Source organism: Helianthus annuus, chromosome 1 (assembly GCF_002127325.2).
Source record: "Helianthus annuus cultivar XRQ/B chromosome 1, HanXRQr2.0-SUNRISE, whole genome shotgun sequence".
In the NCBI taxonomy this organism is placed as follows: Eukaryota; Viridiplantae; Streptophyta; class Magnoliopsida; order Asterales; family Asteraceae; genus Helianthus; species Helianthus annuus.
In genome coordinates, this window is record NC_035433.2 from 115,257,268 (window position 1) to 115,269,641 (window position 12,374).

Sequence of the window (12,374 nt, forward strand, 5' to 3'; positions counted from 1 at the left end):
ACGATGCCAAACCGTTGAAGGGAAGTATGCATTGGCCTAAAACAGATGCTATCAAACCCCTACCTCCAAAAGTAAGGCGAATGTCAAAACTGCCAAGGAAAAGGAAAAGAGATCCCTTAGAGAAAGAGAAAAAAAACAAAAAAGTTGGAATCGGAAGAAAAGTCACATGTCAAAACTGCCAAGGAACCGGACATAATATCAGGTCTTGCAAAAACGAGAAAAAAATCCCACAACCAAAGAAGGCGAGAGCAAAAGGTAGAAATAAAAAGTTTGGCTCAAGAAGTGTGACCCACGAGAAGGTAGAGTAGGTGATTTTGGCCCGTTTGGGCGAATTTTGATATGTTTGGACGTATTTGGTTTATTTTGACTCGTTTGGACGTATTTTGGTGTATTTTGACCCGTTTCGACGTATTTGGTTTATTTTGACTCGTTTGGACGTATTTGGTGTATTAAGACTCGTTTTGGCATTCTATTTTATCGTTACTTATTTATCTTCTTTTATAACTTTTTAGATATTTTGAAAAAAAAAATCACATTTTTTTAATTTTTTTCGCATTTTTTTAACTTTTCTACAATTTTTTTTAAAAAAAAATTAACCTATTTCGCATTTTTTTTCTAATCCATTTCGCATTTATATGCCATGTCAACAAATTTTTAAATAAAAAATCTAAAGAAATCCCATGTAGGATGGATTACCTTCTATTTAGGTAAAATATCTACAATTGAAACATCAAATGAAACTTGAATGACCTAATTGGAACAAAAAAAATTATGAGTGACCTAATTAGAACACTCTTGAAACTTGGTTACTATTGTACAAAGTTAACCCTAAAAAAATTAAACTATTATGACAAATTATAATTGTAAAAGTTCTGTTATTTCACATCCAAGATTGAAACTTCCAGGCAATTTACACAACGGTTGTACCAAAAGTAGATGTGGACTTTAAAGTCTTTCACAGCTTTGTTGGTGACATAAAAGCTGGTTCATTCCTTTGGGTCAAAACGCGTGCTGGCCACTAGGCCCCATGTGAGTCATTCCTTTGGGTCAAAAAGCGTTATGGAGAAGTTTCAAATTTCCTGGTTTTCCTGTTTAATTCTTGTACCATCTTAAGCACCTTGCTTAACTTCTTTCTTCTATTTAAACCGCCCTATTTATAAAATAAAAAAATCTTTTCACCTCTTCACTCAAATCACTCGAACCTTCCAATAATTCATATCCTCAATGGTTGTTCTCACTGAACATGAAATTTTACCAGGATCCTCATCTTCATATGATCATATTCATAGATATGACGTATTTTTAAGTTCTAGAGGTGTTGACACTCGTAATCGCTTCGACGCTCACCTCTACAAAGCCCTAGTGGAGGCCAATTACGACACGTTCAGGGGCGGAGCTACCTTTATGCCGGGGGCAACGCCCGCTACGGCTTGGCGCGGAAAAAATTGGAAAAATTAGTGTAAATTTTGAAAAAATTTGAGGTTTTTTCGATTTCGTTACGGCTTATTTATAAACGTTACGGCTTGGCGGATTTTCTAGATCCGTCACTGGACACGTTTCTGGATGATGAAGAGATTGAAACCGGAGAACCACTAAAACCTGAGCCGGAGAGTGCGAACCAGAAAAGGAAATGATGTTTAAAGCTTTTTCCACAAAGAGTTCTGAAATAGTTGGGTCTCAGGTTCATTCCAACACCTAAACCCCTCTCTCATTACATGATTTAAAACCACAGAATGCAAAAAAGGTTGGATTTTTATATTTTATCCATGTAGGTACAGTGTTCACAAAAGCGTCCAACTGCAATGCCACCTGCTGAAGCTCCTTGCATGCCTATGTTCCCACAAGGTTTAGGCCAACAAACGTTTGATGGTCAAGCTCTTGTTCCAGGTATGAGCACAGATGGGGGTCCAATGGCAAACTTTTACATGCCAATGGTTCCGACTGAAGATCAATAACCAAGTCCATCCGAAAACGGTGTTCGGGCCGGTATCTATTATTATTTGTTTTAGTTAAGTAATGGGTCAAAACTGTTTTTATGTTTATATTATGTATTTGGGCCGGAGGCCAAGTCTAGTGGGTCGAACGATATGTCAAGTCCAGTTAGGTTATGTAAATGATTAGAGAACAAGCGGGTTGGGCCGAAAGCTTGATGAACCGGTACGTTTCAAAGTAAATAACCGCATGAGCGGTTATCATGGAACCAACACATCCATCTGTGAAACGTTGTGACGTTTGGAGACGTACCCGTTCACGGCGTATAAAGCCGGCTGCAAATCCCTTGTTCTTCGTTCAGTCAGTTCGTTAAGTTTCTGTATTTACAAGTTATTGTTATTCAAAAGTTCAAGTTCGATCAAGTTCTATTCGGTTAGTTTTATTATCATTCAGAAGTTTGTTTTGTTCGATTCATAATGATACACTGTGATTATTGTGGGTTGTATGAAAACGATTGTGTGTGCGGTCACAACACCATCCGTTTCGAATGGTCCTGGGTTTCCGATGACGATGATACCAACATTGGTATCAGAGCCAAAGGTTTAACAGGAAGCGGAAGGAGTTGTGATCAAGATGGGAACCGGATTTGTGGAAACAAAGGAAAATCGGTGGAAACCGATCACGGTGAAGATGTTATTGTTCGTAGTGGAAAGTGCGGCCGGACGGCGGAAGAGGATGAGTACGCGCAGGGGAAGCCAACCATGCGAACCGGGAAATCACCGGTGAAGAAGTTTCCAAGGAAAGTGTTTCCAAAGGGTTTGGTGAAGAAGTCCGGTAAGAAATCTAATGCACCGGTGGGTAGGCCGAGGAAACCGGGAGTCCGATGTTTCAAGTGCAAGGAATTCGGTCATATCGCATCGATTTGCCCAAGTAAGTATATCAAGTTATCACCGTTACCAATTGAAAGTGATTATATTGTGAAAGATACTTGTGGTGGCAAATGGGATTCAATATGGGTTGTTGATCCCACATTCAAAACACATATGACGGGAAACCGGAATATGTTTAAGTGTTTCAAGAGACACTTTGGGGTTGTGACAAACGAAAGTAGGAAAGATTTTTCGTTTGTGCATGGAATAGGAGAAGTGAGAGTGCCGGTGGACGGCAAAGACAAGACGATCCCGTGCGTAAGTTATGCACCAAGTCTAGACAAGAATGTTTTAAGTCTAGAACAACTCTTGTTTCAAGGGATAGAAACGGTTACCATGGGGGAAACGTGTGTGTTAAAGAAGATGTTTGGATGTCGTTCGAAAGGATTCGACATTTATGAAGACAAGTCGGAAGTCGACTTGGAACAAGATTATCTCAATGCATTCTACGATAATCTTGGTGTTGACAACGGCTACAAGAAGGAAAAGAAAGAATTCCAAGAGTGTTTGGGTGAATACTACGAAAGGGAATTCGAGAAAACAAGAAACAAGAAGAAAGTGTACGGTGAAAATTCAAAGGCTAAAAAGAAGGAAGTTGTGTATTCCAAGAAAGCGAAAAAGGCGCTTTTGATTTACATTGAAGGCGAAAAAGATAACCCGCGTCAATCAAGAGAAACGCTTCGGGAACGAGCGTTAATTCTCTCACAACTCGAGGAGGACGTCATCGAAAGAAATATGATTATGGAAAGTTGTGTGGAACCGGGAGATCTTATTACATTGCACGAGGAAATAAAGAAACACCAAAGATTCTTCGATGCACCATTCGAAGAAGTCTTGGTTTGGTTCATTACGGATTTCCTCGGGATCGTATGTGAGAAAGCAATGCCGCCAGAACTGATCGATGGCCTGAGACCTTAGTCTCATATTGTTACACCGCATCGTAAAGCACAATGGAGGATTCAAAGAAGTGATGGAGAAAAATATGTGGGATGTGATTGCGGCCAAGTACGGTTACGAACCGGATGATGCATACGAGATGAAAGTCGCCTACATCTATTACTTGGAACTAGTCGAGTGGTACTTCGACTACATGAAGAAAGAGCGTGAGAGAAAGGAAGATGGCATGGCTGGAAATTCAAGCAACAATTGCGGTTGGCTCGACGAATCAAGCGACGACGACGTGGTGGTCAAGATAGAGGTCACCAATAATCGCAAGGAGTGATCCACGGCCGGAGATTCGGATGTTCTTGCTTAGGGCGGTGAATGAAGATCAATAACCAAGTCCATCCGAAAACGGTGTTCGGGCCGGTATCTATTATTATTTGTTTTAGTTAAGTAATGGGTCAAAACTGTTTTTATGTTTATATTATGTATTTGGGCCGGAGGCCAAGTCTAGTGGGTCGAACGATATGTCAAGTCCAGTTAGGTTATGTAAATGATTAGAGAACAAGCGGGTTGGGCCGAAAGCTTGATGAACCGGTACGTTTCAAAGTAAATAACCGCATGAGCGGTTATCATGGAACCAACACATCCATCTGTGAAACGTTGTGACGTTTGGAGACGTACCCGTTCACGGCGTATAAAGCCGGCTGCAAATCCCTTGTTCTTCGTTCAGTCAGTTCGTTAAGTTTCTGTATTTACAAGTTATTGTTATTCAAAAGTTCAAGTTCGATCAAGTTCTATTCGGTTAGTTTTATTATCATTCAGAAGTTTGTTTTGTTCGATTCATAATGATACACTGTGATTATTGTGGGTTGTATGAAAACGATTGTGTGTGCGGTCACAACACCATCCGTTTCGAATGGTCCTGGGTTTCCGATGACGATGATACCAACATTGGTATCAGAGCCAAAGGTTTAACAGGAAGCGGAAGGAGTTGTGATCAAGATGGGAACCGGATTTGTGGAAACAAAGGAAAATCGGTGGAAACCGATCACGGTGAAGATGTTATTGTTCGTAGTGGAAAGTGCGGCCGGACGGCGGAAGAGGATGAGTACGCGCAGGGGAAGCCAACCATGCGAACCGGGAAATCACCGGTGAAGAAGTTTCCAAGGAAAGTGTTTCCAAAGGGTTTGGTGAAGAAGTCCGGTAAGAAATCTAATGCACCGGTGGGTAGGCCGAGGAAACCGGGAGTCCGATGTTTCAAGTGCAAGGAATTCGGTCATATCGCATCGATTTGCCCAAGTAAGTATATCAAGTTATCACCGTTACCAATTGAAAGTGATTATATTGTGAAAGATACTTGTGGTGGCAAATGGGATTCAATATGGGTTGTTGATCCCACATTCAAAACACATATGACGGGAAACCGGAATATGTTTAAGTGTTTCAAGAGACACTTTGGGGTTGTGACAAACGAAAGTAGGAAAGATTTTTCGTTTGTGCATGGAATAGGAGAAGTGAGAGTGCCGGTGGACGGCAAAGACAAGACGATCCCGTGCGTAAGTTATGCACCAAGTCTAGACAAGAATGTTTTAAGTCTAGAACAACTCTTGTTTCAAGGGATAGAAACGGTTACCATGGGGGAAACGTGTGTGTTAAAGAAGATGTTTGGATGTCGTTCGAAAGGATTCGACATTTATGAAGACAAGTCGGAAGTCGACTTGGAACAAGATTATCTCAATGCATTCTACGATAATCTTGGTGTTGACAACGGCTACAAGAAGGAAAAGAAAGAATTCCAAGAGTGTTTGGGTGAATACTACGAAAGGGAATTCGAGAAAACAAGAAACAAGAAGAAAGTGTACGGTGAAAATTCAAAGGCTAAAAAGAAGGAAGTTGTGTATTCCAAGAAAGCGAAAAAGGCGCTTTTGATTTACATTGAAGGCGAAAAAGATAACCCGCGTCAATCAAGAGAAACGCTTCGGGAACGAGCGTTAATTCTCTCACAACTCGAGGAGGACGTCATCGAAAGAAATATGATTATGGAAAGTTGTGTGGAACCGGGAGATCTTATTACATTGCACGAGGAAATAAAGAAACACCAAAGATTCTTCGATGCACCATTCGAAGAAGTCTTGGTTTGGTTCATTACGGATTTCCTCGGGATCGTATGTGAGAAAGCAATGCCGCCAGAACTGATCGATGGCCTGAGACCTTAGTCTCATATTGTTACACCGCATCGTAAAGCACAATGGAGGATTCAAAGAAGTGATGGAGAAAAATATGTGGGATGTGATTGCGGCCAAGTACGGTTACGAACCGGATGATGCATACGAGATGAAAGTCGCCTACATCTATTACTTGGAACTAGTCGAGTGGTACTTCGACTACATGAAGAAAGAGCGTGAGAGAAAGGAAGATGGCATGGCTGGAAATTCAAGCAACAATTGCGGTTGGCTCGACGAATCAAGCGACGACGACGTGGTGGTCAAGATAGAGGTCACCAATAATCGCAAGGAGTGATCCACGGCCGGAGATTCGGATGTTCTTGCTTAGGGCGGTGAATGAAGATCAATAACCAAGTCCATCCGAAAACGGTGTTCGGGCCGGTATCTATTATTATTTGTTTTAGTTAAGTAATGGGTCAAAACTGTTTTTATGTTTATATTATGTATTTGGGCCGGAGGCCAAGTCTAGTGGGTCGAACGATATGTCAAGTCCAGTTAGGTTATGTAAATGATTAGAGAACAAGCGGGTTGGGCCGAAAGCTTGATGAACCGGTACGTTTCAAAGTAAATAACCGCATGAGCGGTTATCATGGAACCAACACATCCATCTGTGAAACGTTGTGACGTTTGGAGACGTACCCGTTCACGGCGTATAAAGCCGGCTGCAAATCCCTTGTTCTTCGTTCAGTCAGTTCGTTAAGTTTCTGTATTTACAAGTTATTGTTATTCAAAAGTTCAAGTTCGATCAAGTTCTATTCGGTTAGTTTTATTATCATTCAGAAGTTTGTTTTGTTCGATTCATAATGATACACTGTGATTATTGTGGGTTGTATGAAAACGATTGTGTGTGCGGTCACAACACCATCCGTTTCGAATGGTCCTGGGTTTCCGATGACGATGATACCAACATTGGTATCAGAGCCAAAGGTTTAACAGGAAGCGGAAGGAGTTGTGATCAAGATGGGAACCGGATTTGTGGAAACAAAGGAAAATCGGTGGAAACCGATCACGGTGAAGATGTTATTGTTCGTAGTGGAAAGTGCGGCCGGACGGCGGAAGAGGATGAGTACGCGCAGGGGAAGCCAACCATGCGAACCGGGAAATCACCGGTGAAGAAGTTTCCAAGGAAAGTGTTTCCAAAGGGTTTCGTGAAGAAGTCCGGTAAGAAATCTAATGCACCGGTGGGTAGGCCGAGGAAACCGGGAGTCCGATGTTTCAAGTGCAAGGAATTCGGTCATATCGCATCGATTTGCCCAAGTAAGTATATCAAGTTATCACCGTTACCAATTGAAAGTGATTATATTGTGAAAGATACTTGTGGTGGCAAATGGGATTCAATATGGGTTGTTGATCCCACATTCAAAACACATATGACGGGAAACCGGAATATGTTTAAGTGTTTCAAGAGACACTTTGGGGTTGTGACAAACGAAAGTAGGAAAGATTTTTCGTTTGTGCATGGAATAGGAGAAGTGAGAGTGCCGGTGGACGGCAAAGACAAGACGATCCCGTGCGTAAGTTATGCACCAAGTCTAGACAAGAATGTTTTAAGTCTAGAACAACTCTTGTTTCAAGGGATAGAAACGGTTACCATGGGGGAAACGTGTGTGTTAAAGAAGATGTTTGGATGTCGTTCGAAAGGATTCGACATTTATGAAGACAAGTCGGAAGTCGACTTGGAACAAGATTATCTCAATGCATTCTACGATAATCTTGGTGTTGACAACGGCTACAAGAAGGAAAAGAAAGAATTCCAAGAGTGTTTGGGTGAATACTACGAAAGGGAATTCGAGAAAACAAGAAACAAGAAGAAAGTGTACGGTGAAAATTCAAAGGCTAAAAAGAAGGAAGTTGTGTATTCCAAGAAAGCGAAAAAGGCGCTTTTGATTTACATTGAAGGCGAAAAAGATAACCCGCGTCAATCAAGAGAAACGCTTCGGGAACGAGCGTTAATTCTCTCACAACTCGAGGAGGACGTCATCGAAAGAAATATGATTATGGAAAGTTGTGTGGAACCGGGAGATCTTATTACATTGCACGAGGAAATAAAGAAACACCAAAGATTCTTCGATGCACCATTCGAAGAAGTCTTGGTTTGGTTCATTACGGATTTCCTCGGGATCGTATGTGAGAAAGCAATGCCGCCAGAACTGATCGATGGCCTGAGACCTTAGTCTCATATTGTTACACCGCATCGTAAAGCACAATGGAGGATTCAAAGAAGTGATGGAGAAAAATATGTGGGATGTGATTGCGGCCAAGTACGGTTACGAACCGGATGATGCATACGAGATGAAAGTCGCCTACATCTATTACTTGGAACTAGTCGAGTGGTACTTCGACTACATGAAGAAAGAGCGTGAGAGAAAGGAAGATGGCATGGCTGGAAATTCAAGCAACAATTGCGGTTGGCTCGACGAATCAAGCGACGACGACGTGGTGGTCAAGATAGAGGTCACCAATAATCGCAAGGAGTGATCCACGGCCGGAGATTCGGATGTTCTTGCTTAGGGCGGTGAATGAAGATCAATAACCAAGTCCATCCGAAAACGGTGTTCGGGCCGGTATCTATTATTATTTGTTTTAGTTAAGTAATGGGTCAAAACTGTTTTTATGTTTATATTATGTATTTGGGCCGGAGGCCAAGTCTAGTGGGTCGAACGATATGTCAAGTCCAGTTAGGTTATGTAAATGATTAGAGAACAAGCGGGTTGGGCCGAAAGCTTGATGAACCGGTACGTTTCAAAGTAAATAACCGCATGAGCGGTTATCATGGAACCAACACATCCATCTGTGAAACGTTGTGACGTTTGGAGACGTACCCGTTCACGGCGTATAAAGCCGGCTGCAAATCCCTTGTTCTTCGTTCAGTCAGTTCGTTAAGTTTCTGTATTTACAAGTTATTGTTATTCAAAAGTTCAAGTTCGATCAAGTTCTATTCGGTTAGTTTTATTATCATTCAGAAGTTTGTTTTGTTCGATTCATAATGATACACTGTGATTATTGTGGGTTGTATGAAAACGATTGTGTGTGCGGTCACAACACCATCCGTTCCGAATGGTCCTGGGTTTCCGATGACGATGATACCAACACCGACATGTCAGTACGAACCGCGCCCAGGTGGAAGCCGTGCCGGTGTTCCTGGGCCGCAAAATCACCAACAACCTCTTCCTCTTATGCAACAACAGGTTTGTCGTACTCTTCTCTGTCTCTGTTTTCTTGAACGTTAAAATGAATAACTATTTTTTGAGAATAATAGATGGTGCCATATGGCCTAATGTATCCTCACCCGCCTGGTAGTGACACTGGTAATGTGTCAATGCCAAACTTTTAAATAAACAAGCAACAAATGATATCCAATAAACCCTGTCAACCTAGTCCTGTTCTTCTGCTGAACCATTAATTACATGTTGTCTTGGGTGACCCGTTTAACCCGCTGATCTGTGAACAACTTGATTAACCCAACAAAAAGATTGATTTCTATATTTTATCTATGTAGGCACAATGTTCACAAATGGGTCCAACTCCAATAGCACTTGCTGGAGCTAGTTGCATGCCAATGTTCCCTCCCGGGTTAGGTCAACAATTTTTTTATGGTCAAGCTCAACCTACCTTCATTCCTCCCCAAGTAATCTCAATTCTATTATTATCCATAACATTTTTAAGAAAGACTGAAAATTACTTTGGTGTTATTTTTACCTTTTGTTTTTGGTAATACTTGGATAGCCTGGTTTTGGGCATCAGTATCAACTTGTTCAGCCAGGTCAGCTTAGACCGCGTCCAGGTGGAAGCCGTGCTGGTGTTCCTGGGCAGCAGATTCAGCAACAGGTTTGTTGTATTTTGCTCTTGCTATGTTTCATTGAAGGTTAAAATTAATAACTGATTTTTGGGAATAACAGATGGTGCCAATTGGACCAATGTCTCATCACGCACCAATGTCTTATCGATATGATGCTGGGAATGTGATGCAATTAAGTGATGCTGGTGGAAGCTCTGCACTTGCAAATGCTTTCCCAACAGAGCAAAGGAATGTAAGTCCTTTTCATCTTACCTTCTTTGAAAACAAATATTATTGTGTTTTTGATATATGTGTGACTTGTGGATATTGTAGATGTTGGATGACAATCTATACCCACTCACGGAACAGGACACCACAGAGGTTCTTCACTGGCTGGAATTACCATAAGTACTAAAGGTCATGAAGAGTGGTGCCTAAAAGGGAGACGGCAATTTAAAATTTGGTACCTAGACTTTTCATACCGAGTATTATTTTGGACCCACTACTGACAATTTAAATTTAAACCTTTAATAGGCAACTCATTTTCTTTTATTGTTATTTTAATCAGTTATTAGACTCTGTTCAGCTACAATTTCATTGAAAATATAATGATCGTATGTCCAGCTGTGTGTCTTTGTAGAAAATCTTTGGTTTGATTTTAAGCTTCTAAAGCCAATGGCTTTGTCTATCTCTCTATATAATACACCCGGCAAAACGGGTGGGTCGAGTCGGGTTGGGTTGCGGGTCAAAATGGGTCCGGGTCAGAACGGGTCCGGCTCAGAATGTGTCAAATAAAAAAGGTTGTTTTGGTTCGGGTCAAAACGGGTTCGGGTCGGGATGGGTTCGGGTCAAAACGGGTTCGGGTTGGAACGGGTCCGGGTCGAAATGGGTTTCGGGTCAGGTCGTGTCAGGTTGGTTTAAAATTAAGTATAAAACCTGTGATGTTGGCGGCCCACTTATTTTTTTTAATTGGTCCAGTAGCAGATTCAAAATGCAGCAATTTATCAAATGGAATTTCATCAACAAAATATTTTAGTTTGACTTTCGAAAGACCAATCATGTTCTCGATGCAGCATGCCTGTACCTTTGATAGTGATTGTATGTTTGACTTTTATTAATATGCATTTGTTAAACATTAAATTATTGTTTATTTATAAGCTATGCAAACATATAGAAATGAATTTCAGTTGTCATTCAAGATTTTATTACTAGGGGTTTTTCTGGCGTATTGTTACGTATTGTTTTGGGAAGAAGAAATATAAGACCAACCGGGGGGGGGGGGGGGGGGTTGAAAAAGACGCCCAAACACGCCTGGTGGTAACTGCCCCCGAGGGAGTTTTTTTGAAAAAAAATTGTTGGAGCGCGCTTTTTCAAAAGCCTTCAACTTTTTCTTTGCCCAATAAGACCGTTGCCAACGGTCCAAAATAACGGCTAGATTAACTGTTTTTATTTCACTTTTATATATATATACTTACCTTACATCTCATTTTATACAAACCAAAACCAAAAACCTACACATACAACCTCAAACTACAAACCATTTCTATAAAAAATGGATTCCCCCACTTCCTCGTCGTCCGTTGCAAATTTTTATTACAAAGAGTGTTTAGCGGATGAGGGTGACTCGACTGATGAGGAGGTCGAACAAGACGCGGTTACGAGTGCGCGCGAACTCACGGCGCGGTATACGAAGCATTGTAGTCGGCCTCAACGTGAAATTTTACCAAGAAAATATATTGAATGAGGCCGGCATGCGGCAAACGATCGGTTGATGAAAGATTACTTTGATGAAGCGCCTACTTACCCAAACCCAGAAGTTTTTAGGCGTCATTTCCGGATGAGTAAACGTTTATTTTTACGTATCGCTGAAGACTTGGAAAACAACTTTGATTATTTTAAACAAAATCCAGATGCGAGAGAGACACTTGGATTCACCGGTATTCAAAAGTGTACTTCAGCGCTATGAGTCCTTGCGTATGGAAACTCGATGGACATCAACGACGAGTATTTAAAAATGGCCGAGAAAACAACGTGAGATACCATGGAGCAGTTTTGTCACGGTACATTACTATACTATAAACGTTACATGCGTTCACGTTTTTTTAGTTAGCTTAAAGTTATATATGTTTATTAAAGGTAACATAAATTTGTACATTGCGCGTTATCTGAGAAAGCCCACATGATACGACCTTCAACAAATTTACGAGGTCCATTCTAATCTCTATGGTTTACAGGGCATGATCGGGAGCTTGGATTGTCGTCATTGGTAGTGGTATAATTGTCCGACTGCATGGCGAGGTCAACACACCCGTTTGAAGATAATGCCCCATAATGACCACATGCTGACTGTACCGTCACATGGCGTAAAACGCCCAAGGGTGGGGGCATTATCTTCCCCTCCCACTACACATGGTCTACGAGGAGAAGATAGATTAATCCATTCAAATCAATATGCTAATGACGTTTAAGTACCTCTCTTACACACAATTTTCTATATTTTTACGACCAAACCCTGTACTACTAAACAATTACCATTATATCCCTTATCCCAAAGTATTTTGTAGAAGCACCAAGATTATCAGTGTTTATATATTCCAACTAGTTTAAGATCCCGTGTGTTACACG

General features: G+C 41.2%; 1 protein-coding gene across 4 annotated transcripts; it reads left to right on the forward strand.

Annotated features, from left to right (window-relative positions):
* The first annotated feature begins 1,104 nt into the window (after positions 1 to 1,104).
* LOC110873200 (polyadenylate-binding protein 2) lies at positions 1,105 to 10,383 on the forward strand. 4 transcript variants are annotated; one of them, XM_035990779.1, is made up of 7 exons: positions 1,113 to 1,681; positions 1,773 to 6,879; positions 9,063 to 9,159; positions 9,471 to 9,599; positions 9,698 to 9,799; positions 9,871 to 10,002; positions 10,083 to 10,378. In XM_035990779.1, the coding sequence occupies exons 2-7, from the start codon at positions 6,803 to 6,805 to the stop codon at positions 10,155 to 10,157; spliced, it is 612 nt and encodes a 203-aa protein (XP_035846672.1). In that variant the 5' UTR covers positions 1,113 to 1,681; positions 1,773 to 6,802; the 3' UTR covers positions 10,158 to 10,378. The 4 variants fall into 4 exon arrangements, with proteins under 4 accessions (XP_021977837.1, XP_021977830.1, XP_035846672.1 ...); XM_022122152.2 differs by having other exon boundaries at positions 1,115 to 1,681; positions 1,773 to 9,159; positions 10,083 to 10,383; XM_022122145.2 differs by lacking the exons at positions 9,063 to 9,159; positions 9,471 to 9,599; positions 9,698 to 9,799; positions 9,871 to 10,002; positions 10,083 to 10,378 and having other exon boundaries at positions 1,105 to 1,681; positions 1,779 to 8,903.
* Positions 10,384 to 12,374: the final 1,991 nt, after the last annotated feature.

Bases quoted from the DNA above. Each gene is read 5' to 3' on its own strand.
- LOC110873200 (XM_022122145.2), top strand. From the start codon at position 4,592: ATGATACACTGTGATTATTGTGGGTTGTATGAAAACGATTGTGTGTGC.